At 44.8% G+C, this 19,186-nt stretch overlaps 1 protein-coding gene across 4 annotated transcripts in view; it reads right to left on the bottom strand.

The window, feature by feature from the left end:
- Positions 1 to 19,186, bottom strand: part of LOC119952435 (oligophrenin-1-like) — a 205,463-nt gene that overhangs the window by 45,824 nt on the left and 140,453 nt on the right. For all 4 annotated transcript variants that reach the window (XM_038776185.1, XM_038776182.1, XM_038776183.1 and 1 more), the window contains exons 17-19: positions 18,358 to 18,463; positions 15,802 to 15,961; positions 13,396 to 13,543 (exon numbers count right to left, since the gene is read on the bottom strand). In XM_038776185.1, coding sequence (XP_038632113.1) covers positions 13,396 to 13,543; positions 15,802 to 15,961; positions 18,358 to 18,463 — 414 coding nt within the window. The remainder of the gene's footprint in view (positions 1 to 13,395; positions 13,544 to 15,801; positions 15,962 to 18,357; positions 18,464 to 19,186) is intronic.

Below are 19,186 nucleotides of genomic sequence, written 5' to 3'. Positions count from 1 at the left end.
ACTGCATTTGAGTTTGTTTTCTCTTCCCCAATAAGGTGTCCTACTGACCCCAATGAAGTGACCACAGTATAATGGGCAACTTGAAGTCCGAAAATATAACGCTTGGACACTCAAAATAGGGATTTCTGCCCATATCAAACCACCGCCCCCATTTACCCCTACTCACGCCGCACCCCCCCCCCTCCCCCCCAGAATGTTTACCAAGCAAACAAAATAAGGGTTCTCATCTAAATGCGAGGAATGGCCCATATGCTTGATGCAGGAACTCTTGCAATTCTAAAGGTCAGTTAAAATCCTTGAAGAAGTTCACACCTAGAGCGGGAAATGAGAAAATGTGAAGCAGTGCAACAAGTTTCACTTCAAACATATTCTTAATTTAACAGACAGCATAAATCAGATACTGGGTGGCACAGTGGTTAGCAGTGCTGCCTCGCATGCCAGGGAACCAGGTTCAATTCCGACTGTCTGTACAGAGTTTGAACATTCTCCCACTATCTGTGTAGGCTTCCTCGGGGTGCTCCGGTTTCTTCCCACAGTCCAAAGATGTGCAGGTTAGATGGATTGGCCGTGGTAAAATTGTCCCTTACTGTCCAAGGTTGTGCAGGTTAGGTGGGGTTACAGGGATTGGGCAGGGGAGTGGGGCTAGGTAGGGTGCTCTTTTAGAGGGTTGGTCCAGACTCAATGGGGCAAATGACCACCTTCTGCACTTTTTTAAAAATTTAGGGTACCCAAATATATTTTTTCACAATTAAAGAGCAATTTAGCGTGGCCAATTCACCTACCCAGCACATCTTTGAGTCGTGGGAGTGAAACCCATGCAGACACAGGGAGAATGTGCAAACTCCACATGGACAGTGACCCAGGGCCAGGATTGAACCCGGGTCCTCGGTGCCAAAAGGCAGCAGTGCTAACCACTGCGCCACCGTGCCTTCTAAAAATGAGGCAGATCTGTGTCGTCCAAGGAGTGCAACTGAAAATATTCACCACAAATGGGAATAAAAGGTAGACGTCTCTCATTAACACATGCCCGCTGAATAAAAGTCCTTTCATGCCAACCCTGTAATTAAGGTTAAAACCCAAAGACTGCAGTTAAACTGCAGAACCGTATTAAAAAAAAGGGAAAACAGGGATTTTGATAGTTTATCCAGCTAACAGCTGCAAGCAATTGATCAAACCAGACACCACTGGTCTCACGAAAGAGACAAACGCTGGCGCCAAGCGGCGAGAGCTTCAGACACGTATAACGATCAACGCTATAAAAGCGTCGTCCAGCACTGCCGGCTGATAAGTGTCTGGTTAATAGAACAAAGTCTGTGTGCACAAAATCAAATTTTAAAAAACAGTCCTGTTTCAACATCACAGGACCAGGCGCAGGATCGCGTTAACCACCTTAAGTCCCTCAGCGCAGTTGTTGATTAACTATATGAAAGAAATGGGAAAGGGCAATGTTGGTGAGCTCAATGCTGGAATCACGTCACTTTGCACAGATGGCTGGGGGTTTAATTATCATTCCAAGCCCATTGAAATGGTCGGACAAAGCGGAAAGCAACAGTTCACTCTTCAACAGAGATTACTGATCGAGTATTGGTTGACTGAAATGAAGGAAGGGGTACGGGAAGAGCATGTCGCAGTATTCATAGTTCACTGACATGCTCACTGCTTAGAATGGCTAGCTTTAATTCTTCATCCCAGAGGCCGACTATTTGCCATTGGCTCAGTGGGTAAGTCTGCCAGAATGTTAATTTCAGTCATAAATCAAAACTAAACTGTCACACAGGTTAACGTGATGTCACCATGAATTTTGTGAAAAAAATGACAGACAAGTAGCTCTTGGTTGTCATGTCAACTCCATAAAAATGTAAAACGATCTTTGCAGGAATCGATGGCCAGCGGCTGCCTCTCTCCAGAAAGTTGTTGGGTGGGTGTGAACGAGAATGTCACGCATCAGACTATATATCGATGCTGGTAAAGCATCACATGATGTGTAGTGACGCCAGCAGAAGGTTTGCGTGGGCTTTAGACAGTTTACCATCTTTGATTGTGTGAGCAACACCTCTTAAACCTCACGTAATGTTTTTCAGAAATCCAGAGTGTGGGAACCTCCATACTATTTTTTTCTTTGCAGCAACGAGAAATCTAACAAAAGAGGGGCGGCAGAGTGGTGCAGTGGTTAGCACTATTGCCTCATGACGCCAAGGACCCAGGTTCCATCCCAGCCCTGGGTCACTGTCCATGTGAAGTTTGCATTTTCTTCCCGTGTCTACTTGGATCTCATCCCGACAAGGCAAAGATGCGCAGGGTAAGTGGATTGGAGATGCTAAATTGCCCCTTAATTGGAAAAAAAAAGAAATGGGCACTTTAAATTTAATAAAACATTGGTATCTACCCTGCAATGTGGAAAATTGCTCATGTATGTCCTGTACACAAGAAATAGGACAAATCCAACCCAGCCAATTACCGCCCTATCAGTCTACTCTCCGTCATCAGCAGTGATGGAAGGATTCATCAACAGTGCTTTCAACGGCACTTACTCAGCAATAACCTGCTCATGGACGCTCAGTTTGGGTTCCGCCAGGGTCACTCAGCTCCTGACCTCATTACAGCCTTGGTTCAAACATGGACAAAAGAGCTGAATGTCAGAGGTGAGGGGAGAGTGACTGCCCTTGACATCAAGGCAGCATTTGGCCGAGTGTGGCATCAAGAACCCCTATCAAAACTGGAGCCAATGGAAATAGGGGGAAAATTCTCAGCTGGTTGGAGTCATACCTTGCACAAGGAAGATGGTTGTTTTGTTTGAAGGTCAATCATCTCAACCCCAGGACATTACTGCAAGGGTTCCTCAAGGTAGTGTCCTAGGCCCAACCATCTTCAGCTGCTTCATCAATAACTTGCCTTCCATCATAAGGTCAGAAGTGTGGATGTTTGATGATGACCGCACAATGTTCACCACAATTCGTGATTCTTCACATAATGAAGCAGTCCATGTCCAAACGCAGCACCACCTGAACAATATCCAGGCCTGGGCTAACAAGTGGCAAGTTACATTTTCACCACACAAGTGTCAGGTAACGACCATCGTCTACAAGAGAGTATCTCACCATCATCCCATGACATTACCATCGCTGAATCCCCCCACAATCAATATCCTGAGGGTTACCATTGATCAGAAATTGAACTGGACTAGCGATATTATTGAAATGAATTATGCTAGAAGAAGAAGAGGCTTTGAGCATCATTTTTGGTGTAAGGGTAAGAAGGTTCCGCCATTATCTATAAGGGCGTCGTTTTAGTTTTGATGGATTAGCGACCTTTGACTAAAAATCTTTGGGCCAGAAAACCTTCTTTGGAAGCTTGTAGATTGTAAAGATGGTCATTGATATTGTCAGCACAATATCCAATATCGCACGTCAGAGCAACACGTACATGCTGATGCTTTGTCGCAATTGCTGTTACAAATCAAGCTTGACCCTGGTGCTATAGAAAAGAATCTATAGCACCAGCAAACCTGAAGAAGATTTTGTCAGTATTTTGTATTTCTCACTTGTGGATATGTACCGGTGGCTTCATCACAAGTTCAAAGATATACTAGAGTCGATCCAGTGATGGGAAAGGTGATGGACTTGGTCCAAAAGTGAACGCTGTCAGACGTTCATAGAAAAAAATCTTTACATCACTCGAAGACCTGAGTTGACAGTGCATAATGAAGTTCTATTGTAGGGAATCCATGTGATAATTCCTCCGTGCCTGCATAGTAGAGTCCTTGACCAACTGCATGGGGATATCCTGGTGTGGCGAAGATGAAGGAATTGACATGCAGTTATTATTGGTGGCCAGGGTTAGATGCTCAAGTTGAAGAGAAAGTAGCACAATGTCAATCCTGTGTAAAACTAAGGAACACTCCATAGCCGACAAAGCCATGGCAGAGAATACACATCAATTATGCTGGTCCACTGAAGGGTCACATGTTTTCGTGATTGTGGACGCACAATCTAAATGGCCAGAAATCGAGATAATGAAGTCAACAACAAGTGAATAGACCATTGAAGAACATAAGAACATAAGAACATAAGAACATAAGAACTAGGAGCAGGAGTAGGCCATCTGGCCCCTCGAGCCTGCTCCGCCATTCAATGAGATCATGGCTGATCTTTTGTGGACTCAGCTCCACTTTCCGGCCTGAACACCATAACCCTTAATCCCTTTATTCTTCAAAAAACTATCTATCTTTACCTTAAAAACATGTAATGAAGGAGCCTCAACTGCTTCACTGGGCAAGGAATTCCATAGATTCACAACCCTTTGGGTGAAGAAGTTCCTCCTAAACTCAGTTCTAAATCTACTTCCCCTTATTTTGAGGCTATGCCCCCTAGTTCTGCTGTCACCCGCCAGTGGAAACAACCTGCCCGCATCTATCCTATCTATTCCCTTCATAATTTTAAATGTTTCTATAAGATCCCCCCTCATCCTTCTAAATTCCACGAGTACAGTCCCAGTCTACTCAACCTCTCCTCATAATCCAACCCCTTCAGCTCTGGGATTAACCTAGTGAATCTCCTCTGCACACCCTCCAGCGCCAGTACGTCCTTTCTCAAGTAAGGAGACCAAAACTGAACACAATACTCCAGGTGTGGCCGCACTAACACCTTATACAATTCCTAGTCTTAAACTCCATCCCTCTAGCAATGAAGGACAAAATTCCATTTGCCTTCTTAATCACCTGTTGCACTTGTAAACCAACCTTCTGTGACTCATGCACTAGCACACCCAAGTCTCTCTGAACAGCGACATGCTTTAATATTTTATCGTTTAAATAATAATCCCGTTTGCTGTTATTCCTACCAAAATGGATAACCTCACATTTGTCAACATTGTATTCCATCTGCCAGACCCGAGCCCATTCACTTAACCTATCCAAATCCCTCTGCAGACTTCCAGTATCCTCTGCACTTTTCGCTTTACCACTCATCTTAGTGTCATCTGCAAACTTGGACACATTGCCCTTGGTCCCCAACTCCAAATCATCAATGTAAATGAAGAAGATGCAAGATTTGGAGCACCAGAGCCGATTGTTAGTGATAATGGAACAGTTTTCCTCGAAGAAGTCTGAGGATTACATGAAGGGAAACGGTAAACACCATTGCTAGGAATGTAGGAATTATTTTCATTGAGGTTGTGTTTTATATATATCTGTTGCAATAATGTTATTAAAAGCCTAGGTTAAGGTATACACATATATATATATATCTGTTGCAGTAATGTTATTAAAAACCTGGGTTAAGGCATACGTGTATATATATATATATAAAATATATATATATCGGTTGCAGTAATACTTTTTGGAAATCCTGGTTTAACATATAGGCAGACTCTGGGCGCGATTCAACTAAATAGGAACAAAGTCCCATAGTGAGCGCTCTCAGCTTCGAGAATCACATGGCTATACAATGCCACCTGCATAAAAGAAGGGGCATCAACCGGGAACATGTGGCCGACATCATTAGGATCTTGCTATCTTGCAGTGACTTACCATTCGAGATTGTTGAATCCAATTGATTTTTGCTATTAGGTGCACGAACCTGTCAGGATCTTCTAATGAAAATAATCTATAGTACCAGCAAACCTCTTCCACATGTACAGGAAGATATTCAGGGGATTCTCAATCAATTTCCTCACATCTTTGAAGGTATGGGTACTCTTCCTTTTCAATACAAGATACAATCGAAACCAAATGTCAAACCAGTGGTACACCCTCCTAGAAGAGTTTCTGCTCCATCACGTGAATGTTTAAAGCAAGAACTTGCACGCATGCAGAAACTTGGAATCATCTCCACGATTACAGCACCGACCTGATTGGGTCACTTCGATGGTGTGTGTCAAGAAACCTACTGGAGAATTAAGAATCTGTATCGATCCAAAAGATTTAAATAAGAATATGAAGCATGAACATTATCCAATACCAAAGCGTGAAGAGATTACCAGCTAGATGGCAAATGCAAAAATTCTCTCGAAACTGGAGGCTTCCGGAGGATTTTGGCAAATGCAGCTGGATGATACAAGCAAGAAATTGTGTACGTTCAACACACTGTTTGGTCATTACTAATTCAACAGAATGCCATTTGGCATAATCTCCAGATATTTCTTCGTGCCGTGGAACAAATGGCTGAAGGCATAGATGGAGTCCGAGTGTATGTTAATGACATCTTCGTACGGTCACCTACACGTGAAGAGTATAATGCAAGGCTGTTGAAAGTCTTCCAGAGGATACACAAATTTGGCTTAAAGCTAAACAGATCCAAATGCAACTTTGGCATCTCAACTTTAAAATTCCTGGGTGATCAGGTCTCAGAGCATGGTGTGCAACCAGACGATGATAGGATTGCTGCCATTCAGAAGATGACAGTCCCAGAGGACAAGAAAGCAGTGTTGAGATTCCTAGGCGTTGTAAATTTACCTGGAAGGTTCATGCCAAACCTATCTTCAAGAACTGCAGCTTTGCATCACCTTATTAAGAAAAGCTCAACGTTTCCGTGGACTGATGAGCACAACACAGAATGGCTCGACCTCAAATCAGCATTGACTACCGTACCTGTTCTTTCCTTCTTTGACCCTGAACGAGAAACAAAGATTTCTATAGATGCAAGTCAAAGTGTTGGGGCAGTCCTACTTCAAAGAAATGATGATTCTTTGTGGACACCTGTTGCTTATGCATCGCGATCGATGACTTCCACTGTGCAAAGGTATGCTCAGATAGAAAAAGGATGTTTAGGCTTACTTACTGGAATTCTCAAATTCCATGACTATGTCCATGGACTACCAATGTTCACGGTCAAAACTCATCACCGACCACTAGTACACGTCATTCACAAAGATTTGAATGACAGGAGTCCTAGACTACAACATATTCTCAAGAAGTTAAGATGGTACGATTTTCAACTTGTCTACGCTCCGGATAAAGATCTTATAATTGCTGATACATTATCTCGTTCTACCAACACCTAAGAACAACAAAGGAGTTCATTCAACAGATTGAAGCTCAAGTGCAGCTTTGAGCTGAAACTCTTCCAGCTTCGGACGACAAAATCAACTTCACCAGAGATGAGCTAAACAAAGATGAAATGTTGCAATGTGCCATCGACCATTTGAAAAATGGTTGGCCAAAAGGACACTGTTCAAAATTCTGAAACATTCAATCTGGACTCACTGTTGTAGATGGTTTTCTACTCCGTCTCATAGAACATAGAACAGTATAGCACAGTATAGGCCCTTCAGCCCACGATGTTGTGCCGACCATTTATCCTAATCTAACATAGATGATTTGGAGTTGGGGACCAAGGGCAATGTGTCCAAGTTTGCAGATGACACTAAGATGAGTGGTAAAGCGAAAAGTGCAGAGGATACTGGAAGTCTGCAGAGGGATTTGGATAGGTTAAGTGAATGGGCTCGGGTCTGGCAGATGGAATACAATGTTGACAAATGTGAGGTTATCCATTTTGGTAGGAATAACAGCAAACGGGACTATTATTTAAACGATAAAATATTAAAGCATGCCGCTGTTCAGAGAGACTTGGGTGTGCTAGTGCATGAGTCACAGAAGGTTGGTTTACAAGTGCAACAGGTGATTAAGAAGGCAAATGGAATTTTGTCCTTCATTGCTAGAGGGATGGAGTTTAAGACTAGGGAGGTTATGTTGCAATTGTATAAAGTGTTAGTGCGGCCACACCTGGAGTATTGTGTTCAGTTTTGGTCTCCTTACTTGAGAAAGGACGTACTGGCGCTGGAGGGTGTGCAGAGGAGATTCACTAGGTTAATCCCAGAGCTGAAGGGGTTGGATTATGAGGAGAGGTTGAGTAGACTGGGACTGTACTCGTTGGAATTTAGAAGGATGAGGGGGGATCTTATAGAAACATTTAAAATTATGAAGGGAATAGATAGGATAGATGCGGGCAGGTTGTTTCCACTGGCGGGTGACAGCAGAACTAGGGGACATAGCCTCAAAATAAGGGGAAGTAGATTTAGGACTGAGTTTAGGAGGAACTTCTTCACCCAAAGGGTTGTGAATCTATGGAATTCCTTGCCCAGTGAAGCAGTTGAGGCTCCTTCATTACATGTTTTTAAGGTAAAGATAGATAGTTTTTTGAAGAATAAAGGGATTAAGGGTTATGGTGTTCGGGCCGGAAAGTGGAGCTGAGTCCACAAAAGATCAGCCATGATCTAATTGAATGGCGGAGCAGGCTCGAGGGGCCAGATGGCCTACTCCTGCTCCTAGTTCTTATGTTCTTATGTTCTTATAAACCTATCCAACATCCCTTCAATTTACTGCTGTCCATGTGTCTGTCTAAGAGTTCCTTAAATGTCCCTAATGACTCTGACTCCACGACCTCTGCTGGCAGTGCATTCCACACACCCACCACTCTCTGCGTAAAGAACCTACCTCTGACATTTCCCCTATACCTTCCTCCAATCACCTTAAAATTATGTCCCCCCGTGACAGCCATTTCCACCCTGGGGAAAAGCCTCTGGCTACCCACTCTATCCATGCCTCTCATCACCTTGTACATCTCTATCAAGTCACTTCTCTGCCTTCTTCGCTCCAATGAGAATAGCTCTAGCTCTCTCAATCTTTCTTCATAAGACATGCCCTCCAGTCCAGGCAGCATCCTGGTAAATCTCCTCTGTACCCTCTCCAAAGCATCCACATACTTCCTATAATGAGGCGACCAGAACTGGACACAATATTCCCAGTGTGGTCTAACTAGAGTTTTATAAAGCTGCAGCAAAACCTCACGGCTCTTAAACTCAATCCCCCTGTTAATGAAAGCCAACACACCATACGCCTTCTTAACAACCCTATCAACCTGGGTGGCAACTTTGAGGGATCTATGTACGTGGACCCCAAGATCCCTCTGTTCCTCGACACTTCCAAGAATTCTGCCTTTAACCCTGTATTCAGCATTCAAATTCGACCTTCCAAAATTAATCATTTCATATTTATCAAGGTTGAGCTCCATCAGCCGCTTCTCAGCCCAGCTCTGCATCCTGTCAATGTCCTGTTGTAACCTGCAACAGCCCTCAACACTATCTACAACTCCCCCAACATTCGTGTCATCGGCAAACTTACTAACCCACCCTTCCACTTCCTCATCCAAGTCATTTATAAAAACCACAAAGAGCAGAGGTCCCAGAACAGATCCTTGTGGGACCCACTGGTTACTGGCCTCCAGGTGGAATACTTTCCATCCACCAACCACCCGCCGTCTTCTTTCTGCCAGCCAATTCTGTATCCAGACAACCAAATTTCCCTGTATCCCATGCCCCCTAACTTTCTAAATGAGCGTACCATGGGGAACCTTATCAAATGCCTTACTGAAATCCATACGCACCACATCCACTGCCCGACCTTCATCAATGTGTCTCGTCACATCCTCAAAGAATTCAATGAGGCTTGTGAGGCATGACCTGCCCCTCACAAAGCCATGCTGACTATCTTTAATCAAAACATCTTCAATGTTTTTCTAAATAATCATAAATCCTGGGCGCGATTCTCCGAGGCCGCGTCGGTTGGGAGAATCGGCGGGTGCGCGACGCCGGTCCGGCGGCGTCCCACCATTCTCCCAACCGGCGAGAACGGCCCCGTCGGGTTCTGCGCCGCACCAGCCAGAGAATCGCCCGAGACACTCAAAACGGTGATTCTCCGGTACCCCTGCTATTCACCGGTCCGGATGGGCCGAGCAGCCGCTCCGACCCGACAGGTTCCCGCCGGCGCCGCCGGATGCTGCCGGAGGGAACTGTGAGGGGGGAGGGGGGGTTTCCTTCACCGGGGGGGCCTCCGATGGGGTCTGGCCCGCGATCGGGGCCCATCGATCGGCGGGCCGACCTCTCTAAAGGAGGACCTCCTTCCCTCCGCCGCCCCGCAAGATCCATCTGCCATCTTCTTGCGGGGCGGCCTCGGGGAGGACGGCAACCGTGCACGCGCGGGTGACTTCACTTACGCGACGGCGGCTGCATCATTTACACGGCGCAGCTTTTAACGTGGCGCCAAGACCCAGCGCACGTAAAATACGCGACGCCGCCCCTAGCCCCCCGGGGGCGGGAGAATAGGGAGCTGGGAGCGGGCTCTGACGCCGGAGTGAAACACTCCGGTTTTCACTCCGCCATCGGGACTTTGTCTCCATTTCTGAGAATCGCGCCCCCTATCTCTCAGAATCCTTTCCAATATTTTGCTCACCATAGACGTAAGACTGATGGGTCTGTAATTCCCAGTGATTTCCCTATTCCCTTTCTTGAACAGAGGAACAACATTCGCCTCCCTCCAATCATCCGGTACTACTCCAGTGGAGAGTGAGGATGCAAAGATCATCGCCAACGGCGCAGCAATCTCCTCCCTCGCTTCCCGTAGTAACCTTGGGTATATCCCGTCAGGCCCAGGGGACTTATCTATCCTGTTGCTTTCAAACTTTCCAGCACATCCTCCTTACTATCAACCTGTTTGAGTCTATTAACCTGATTCACACTATTCTCATGAGCAACAAGGTCCCTCTCTCTAGTGAATACTGAAGCAAAGTATTCATTTAGGGCCTCCCCAATCTCCTCAGACTCTAGGCACTATCTTTCACTATCATCCCTAATCGGCCCTACTGTCACTCTGATCATCCTCTTATTTCTTGCATAAGTGTAGAACGCCTTGCGGTTTTCCCTAATCCTACCCGCCAGGGCTTTTTCATGCCCCCTACTAGCTCTCCTAAGTCCATTTTTGAGTTCCTTCCTGACTACCTTGTAACCCTCCAGAGCAGAGTCAGATCCTTGGCGCGATCGTACAGTTATTCCTATGATACTAGACCCGTGATACTACAGAAAATACACGAAGGTCCATCTCGGCATAGAGAAATGCAAACGAAGAGCGAGACAGGCAGTATATTGGCCAGGAATAAACAAGGACATAACAAATGTAATTTTAGAATGTGAAACCTGCCAGTGCAATCAATCAACTCAAAGTAAAGAAACACTTCTACTTCATGATCTTTAGAAGATTCCTTGGTCGGAGGTTGGTATCGATCTTTTTCACTTTCATGGTCGTGATTATATTCTAATCATTGATTATTTCTCAAACTATGCCGAAGTAATCAAATTGTCTGACTCCACTGCAAAATCCGTGATCAAGGCAACAAAAGAGATTTTTGCTCATCATGGGACTCCTTACAAAGTCATAGCAGACAATGGACCTTGTTTTGATAGCTATGAGTTGACTGAATTTGCTAATACATACAATATCATTCACATAGCTTCCAGTCCTCTCTATCCGCAATCCAATGGCAAGGTTGAAAAAGGCGTTCACATTGTGAAACAACTTTTCAAAAAAGTTCTCGACTCTGATTCGGGCATGTTCTTAACTTTATTGAATTACAGAGCTACTCATCTTGCAACTGGTTTATCTCCTGCTCAATTATTGATGAACAGAACATTGTGTACAACTCTTCCATGCATACGACTTCCTGATCCAGATCTTCAGCCCGTCATAAAGAAAATGCAACATCAACAGAATATTCAGGATAAATACTACAATCAACATGTGAAACCACTGGAACCATTTAATCCAGGTGATCAAGTGAGAATTCGTATTGGAGGATGGTCTGATCTAGCTACGGTCATACATCAAGTAGCACCTCGTTCATGCATCATTCAGACGAATGAAGGTTCAATTGTTAGTAGAAATCGTAGAGCACTTCTGAAAGTTCAATCTTCCAATACGTTATTTCCTCATCTTCAATTCAATGAGAGCTTATTTCGTACTACAACATCTTCCAAGACACCAGATGACTTCCTGAAGACATTCAAGACTTCTAGCACTCCACTGACTGGATTGATGAGATCGTCCAGAATAAGAAAGAAACCAGACAGACTTAACTTGTGAAGAAACATAAATTAACTGTTTGAATATTTTTTTTCTGACTCACTTGTTAACTTAGTATACATATCAATGTATTCTTTACTAATGTTTTCATTTTTTTCTTTAGTCATGTAGAAAAGAAATGTCTAAAGAAAAAGATGATGTAATGATATGTATAGTACAAGTGTAGTAAAGGGTTAACAACAGAGACTACGTGTAACTCAACACTAGATGGTGTTACTAAGTGATTGTATATTGAAGGCTGCATCTAGGAATTCTGGGAGAAGCTGATAAAGAGAGAGAAAGCTGAGGGAGATTTCATTGTGGAAGTATAGCATGAGGTAGAGTTATAGTGTAGTTTAATAGTTAGAGAGAATATTGATTACTGTACTACAGATTCAGTATTACTTTATTATTTGTTACTTAGTAAAGTGTGCAAACCAAATCAAGTTAGTAGTGTAAAATAAATTTGTTTTGATTTAATCTTCTTAGTTTTATATTCTTTGTCAACACTACATATCTGGCTATCTTGGAGAATAAGACAAGGAATATAACAAAGTTCACAGATCAATATTCCACAACTGACCGGTGACCAGAACGTGAAATGGACCAGCCACATAAATGCTGCGGCTACAAGAGCAGCTCTGAGGCTAAGGACTCCGCAACGAGTAACTCACCTCCTGATTCCACAAAACCTGCCCACCATCCACAAGGCACAAGTCAGGAGTGTGATGGTGGAATACTTACCACTTGCAGGTCCAACAACTACTCAAGAAGCTCAGCATCATCATGCTTGATCAGTCTCCCATCCACCATCTTAAACAGTCGCTCTCTCGGTCACCAGCAGTGGCTGCAGTGTGTCGCATCGACAAGATGCAACTCCCCACGCCACCTCTAACAGAACCTTCCAAGCATCCTACCTCTACCGCTTGGAAGGGAAGGGGCAGCAGACGAATGGGACCACCTTGGTTTGAAAGTTCTTCTCCAAGCCACACTAATGTTAAATTAGAACTGTATAGCCATTCCTTCACTGTCGCTGGGTAAAAATCCTGGGACTCCCTCCCTGACCGCAGTGTGGGTGCACCTACACCAGATGGTTTGCAGCGGTTCAAGAAGGTGACTCACCACCACTTTCTCAAGGGCTTTTGGGGATGGGAAACTGGCCTAGTCAGTGATGCTCATCCCCCATGAAAATGAAGGGCGGGTACTTAGATGAAGTGAAAGAGAACTATTGACATACATGAACCTTTACAAGAGTGACTGCATTCACAAGAGAGGAAGAGAAAGAAATGGATGAGTTTTAAGCAGGACGAGACCTGGGATACCAAATAGCAGGACCAGCCTCTTCCTTCTCTCACGCTTTGTCCCCCCCCCCCCCCCCCCCCCAGCCCCCCCCCCCACACACACAACAAATATCAAATCTTTGCAGCATCTTATACTTAAACTTGTCAGTCACACCATGACATGCGCGTAGAGTTAGGTGGAGTGCGAGCAATGGAACCGATACTGACCTTCCACATCCTCAGAGATGGAAGAGTTGAGGTTCGGCCGAGGTCGGGCAGGCCGTTTGGAGATTGTGATTGGCTGGCGTTTCCTGGGCGCCGCTCTGGGGGGCGGCACTGGAGGAGCAGCGTTCTCCTCCGGCGGGAACCGAAATATCTGAAAAAGCAGAACAAGAATGGAGACATATTCCCAGAATCCCTTCCCAAAAATTCTAATCAGCCTACCATCTTTCCCTTCAGCCGATCTCTTCAAAGGCTATAAAAGGTCTGAAAGTTAGAATTTCCATCCCCCCCCCCCCCCCCCCCCCCAATCGCTGGCTCCTCTGCAGACAGAGTGGGAGGTCAGGACCAGAGCTGAAGAAATTCCAAGATGCAGATGCTCCAGCAGGGATCTGAGGCGAGGTTCCAAGTTCCAGATCATGAGAGCACTGGATTAACAACAGCAACAGTGCAATCATTAGCGCAGGTTGCTGCCTGCCAGGAGTTACTGAGCCACAGAAGAGAGGGGGAGCCGGATTTGTACAAATCCTTAACAAAAGTTTGAGTTTACACAGCGTGTTAATCCAGCACACTCCGGTTCAGGTACTCAACCAGGTCAGTTCAAGCAGGATCATCAGGACTCACTGTTAACTAGATTTATATTGAAATGTATTTATTCAAAGATCACAGCAGTTCTTTGTAACACCGTTGATCTTTAATAAGGGGCCCTGATGTTTCAGCATACTTTTTTTGAAAAGGACTCTTGATAGAAGAGAGGAACTAGTGCTACAATAACTGGGGATGTGGGTTGACACCATGTTGCTTTATATGGTGAGCTTATGTTCTTAATAGTGTTGTGGAGCAGATGTGCTGAGTTCCAGCCATGTGCTTTATTACTTGGATGGCAAGAAAGAGCCTATTAAATCAAGTAAAAAATAATATTCCACCCTGCAGAGGCCTTTATTATGAATGTGTAAATCGTGGCTCGGTGATAACATTCACTCAGGAGGGCGCTCATTCAAGTCCACTCCAGAGACTTGAGCAGATTATCCAGGTTAATACTCCAGTGCAACACTGAGGGAGCGCTGCATTGCTCAAGGTGCTGACCTTTGGTCCCACTGTCCTCTTAGCTGGGCACTGAAGATCCTATCAATTTGAAAAGCAGGAGCGTTTACACGAATATCTCAGCCAATATTTAATCCTTCAACCAACAGGAATGAAAACAGATGACCTGGAGCTGGTTTAGCACACTGGGCTAAATCGCTGGCTTTTAAAGCAGACCAAGGCAGGTCAGCAGCACGGTTCAATTCCTGTACCAGCCTCCCCGAACAGGCGCCGGAATGTGGCGACTAGGGGCTTTTCACAGTAACTTAATTGAAGCCTACTTGTGACAATAAGCAATTTTCATTTCATTTCATTTATAATGGATCCTTGCTGTGTGCAGTTTGGTTCCCACATTTCACAGTGACTACACTTCACTGCCTGTAAAGCATTCAGATGTCTCAAGGTTATGAAAGGTGAAATGGAAAGTTTTCCTTTCTTCCTGATAGCTTCTGCCTGTAAAACATAATTGACAAACTCCTTTGCCACCCTGTTTGACAACTGGCAATGCGTGGGCAAAGAAAACTTTTATCAGCCACTGCCTGTGTCATAGAACAATGGACCACGTAGACCTTGTTTAGCTGTAAATGCAGAGCCAGAGTACATGGATACAAGGATAACAAAGCGTAAGCAAGACTATGCATGGTGTCTCTCTCTCTCTCCTCCTGCCCTTCTCCCACCTCCACTCCTCACCAACTCTTCTAGGTGCTCCCTTCCACATACATATAACACTTTGCAGTCGGGTGAACCATCAAGAGATGAAACCAAAGTCACTTTTTTCCCCTCAACCATTGCCCAAGTTTGGGGGCCAGCCAACACAAGAAAGACCGGTTGTGAGTTGCAAGGCAGCTTAGTATTAATTGTTATTAGCAGTTTAGCTACAATTAGTAACATTGTTATTCACTTGGAAGGGAGAATACTGACAAAAAATATTTTTTTGCTTACATAACTATTTAATTGACTCAGCAATCCCCAACATTATAGTAATTCCTATTTTGGAATCAGGTCTCTAGAATTCTTAAACGAAAGGGACAATGCTGGAAAATCTCAGCAGGTCTGGCAGCATCTGTAGGGAGAGAAAAGAGCTAACGTTTCGAGTCCGATGACTCTTTGTCAAAGCTTTGACAAAGTCATCGGACTCGAAACGTTAGCTCTTTTCTCTCCCTACAGATGCTGCCAGACCTGCTGAGATTTTCCAGCATTTGTCCCTTTCGTTTCAGATTCCAGCATCCGCAGTAATTTACTTTTCTCTAGAATTCTTAACCTGCATTAACACGAGCAGAAACAGTGGTAGAAATGTCAGACACTTTACTTCTGGTCAAGACTAGGCTTTACCTTTTCGTAATGCTCGATCAGGATTTCCACAACTATGTTCTGAAACTTGATGTTTATCATGGCCGCAACTGTATCTTCTTGCGCTCTCATTAACGTTGGTCCAAATATCACCCCCATGTTGAAAGCCGTCATTAAGTTCTCCTTATTGTGGCTACAAACGCTGCACAAACACAGAATGGCATCACTGATACGGCAAAGCCCACTTTGAAAACCTCAACAGGGGTCTATCCGAGTCATCGACCACAGGATTCAGGTTGCCTGCACAGGGTATGGCCGCGTACTGGTTCTGAAACCAAACTAGTAACTCTCAGGGCAATAATCATCAGCTCACATCCCACCAAGGTTGCCTGGTAATGTGTTTTTCCTACAAAAGCTGGGATCAGCAACAGTGGCCACAAGGCCGTTGAGTTGTCATTAAATCCAACTGCTTTTCTGATAGCCTGTAGGAAGGAAACCGGCCAATCTTGCTCAGACTTGCCGATGGGTGACTCCAGTCCCACACCTATATAGTTAACTCCTCAAATGGCCAAGCAATCAATTCAGCTGTATCATCAACTAGGGATGAGCAATAAATGGCGGCTTTGTTACAGACACCCACATCGCCAGAACGAATGGACAAAATAGAAAAGATGAATAGTAGGTGAGAGAAAGGCAAGTTACTCTGCACAAAGTAACTGAATACTCATCCACAAAGTGACATTGCCGTAAACATGGACATGTCCTTCTCATCGTAATTTATAGCACAAGTATCACAAAGGAACACTTTTAAAAATAAAGAGTTTGGTGATCATGATAATGTCAAAATTCGTCAGTGCCTCAAATGATCGGGCATTAAACATTTTCTATGAGGAAGAACCAGATGAAGTTTTTTCCCCCCCCCAGACATTATCAAAAATCAGTGAGTGCGGCACGGTAACACAGTGGTTAACATTGTTGCTTCACAGCTCCAGCGTCCCAGGTTCGATTCCTGGCTTGGGTCACTGTCTGTGCTGAGTCTGCACGTTCTCCTCGTGTCTGCGTGGGTTTCCTCCGGGTGCTCTGGTTTCCTCCCACAGTCCAAAGATGTGCAGGTCAGGTGGATCGGCCATGCTAAATTGCCCCTTAGTGCCCAAAAAGGTTAGGTGGAGTTACTGGGATAGAGTGGAGGTGTGGACTTAAGTAGTGTGCTCTTTCAAAGGGCCAGTACAGACTCGATGGGCCGATTGGCCTCCTTCTGCACTGTACATTCTAAGATTCCACAAAGTCAACGTTTTGCCCTCTCAAAGAACGGCAAGTATATAACCTCCACAGCATAACTGTAACCTAATACTGGAACAAAGATGTGGTGGGGAACAATATTAAACTTTGGTGATGGCAAACTCCACTTCTCCCTTCAAGTTTCCAATGGAATTACGTGCACCTGTCACTCTCACTCACCATCACCAGTGACACACAGCACCAGCAGAGGAATGGAAGCAAGTTTCCCATCTGATTTGTCAGATAAGGGAATCTGCAGCATGGTAACACTCAGGTAGCAGAACATAAAAACGTGTAGATCGAAGCCAGAACGACAAGGGTATGAAGAAGCAGGGGAACAGATAGAATATATCTGATGGCAGGTAGCACAACTGAGTCCTACAGACCAGGACTGCCCCAGTTATAATCTCCAGTCTGGAGCACAGCCAATGGATAGTGTACCTAATTGTACCCGGGAAACTCAAAAGCGAAAGTTTGTCAGATAGGACTACAGACTTACCCTATGTGGATAATAAACAGCATATTGTGGAAAAGAGTAGCTATGTATGCCATACATGCAGAAGGGGGATGGATGCTGGTGGTCGTGCACATCTTTTTTGTATTGACTATTTAAAGAGAAATTTAACTTTTTATGTGAAGTGTCATTTGCTTGTTAATTCAGGTTGGATTTCACCCAAATCAGAATCAATGTAAAGTAAAAGTGACAAAAAGTGAAAATTGTTTGGTAATTTCTTCACTTGGGGACCATTTGGTAAATGTGGTCACTTTGTTTTACGTTTTCCCCCACAGCAATCGTAACAATGTGTAGTGGAGTGGCTTCCACAAAAGCTGAAAAATGAATGACACTCATTGGAGGCAGGCGCAAGTGCTTCTGTACAGACAGGACAACAACTGGAGGGTAAAAAACAAACATGGGGCGGGATTGTCCAGCTCTTACCACCGTCACAACCCTCTAGTTCCACCAAATCCGACCCCCCCATGACGGATTCCCCGGCAGCCAGGCGGACCAGCCATACAAGATCCCGTTGACTTTGAAGGGACCGGAAGATCGAACTGGCGACTGTGGCTGTGGGATTGGGAGGTGAGGGGGGGTGCAGCGGCGGCCGGGGGATGGGGGGGGGGGGGGGGGGGGGGGGGGGGAGTTTGCTGTAACATTCCGGACGTAGACAGAAATGCACCAATGGCTGGGGTTTGTGCTGTACATTCGGTGTTCCTTTTTTAAAACCGCTGACACATCAATATATCTCCCCAAGTTCACAAGCACAGACAATTTCGAAGTCATGATCTTGATGCTGAACAATTGGTTCCTGTGATACTTACTTCATTAGATGTTTAATGATGAGTTCCAACATTTCCCGATTTTTCTCAGGTAGTTTGTGTACCAAAGAGTGAATGGCACCAAGCCTATAATCCAGGTTGTCGGATTCTGCAACATATGAAACATCTCGTCACAACAGGACAGTTAGGTATTCAACCTTTTAATTTCCAACTTCAATATCCTCTAACCTAGTCTAGTCTTTACACCTTCAGATTCATAATATAATATACTATAACCATAATTATCCTCAGGCAGAAATCAATTTAACACCCTTTTCATAACTGCATTCATTAAAATATTGTATCAAAGGCTAACATGTGACATTTGTCGGGTTTTGTTGCTCTGCCGACACACTTAACAGATACAGAGGAAGGGATTTTCTGGCTATAGCTGCCGGTGGCGTCTTCTTATCCTGCCGATGACAATCACCTGCCGCGCGGGCTCCCCACCAGCCGAGGGTGCAAATAACAGGAAACCCCATCGACAACGGTGGAACAGGAAGAACAAAGAACAAAGAAAATTACAGCACAGGAACAGGCCCTTCGGCCCTCCCAGCCTGCGCCGATCCAGATCCTTTATCTACTTCCCTCTGTTCCCGCCCATTCATATACCTGTCTAGATGCCTCTTAAATGATGCTATCGTGCCCGCCTCTACCACCTCCGCTGGTAAAGCGTTCCAGGCACCCACCACCCTCTGCGTAAAAAACTTTCCACGCACATCTCCCTTAAACTTTCCCACTGCCGGCCAATGGCCTGCCGCAAAACACACTGCCGAAATCTCAGCCACTGTCAGGTTCTTTTTTCCCACCTTCCCTTCTTCGCGCAAACTTT

Source organism: Scyliorhinus canicula, chromosome 17, assembly GCF_902713615.1.
Source record: "Scyliorhinus canicula chromosome 17, sScyCan1.1, whole genome shotgun sequence".
Lineage (NCBI taxonomy): Eukaryota > Metazoa > Chordata > Chondrichthyes > Carcharhiniformes > Scyliorhinidae > Scyliorhinus > Scyliorhinus canicula.
This window is presented reverse-complemented; position numbering and strand designations above follow the sequence as displayed.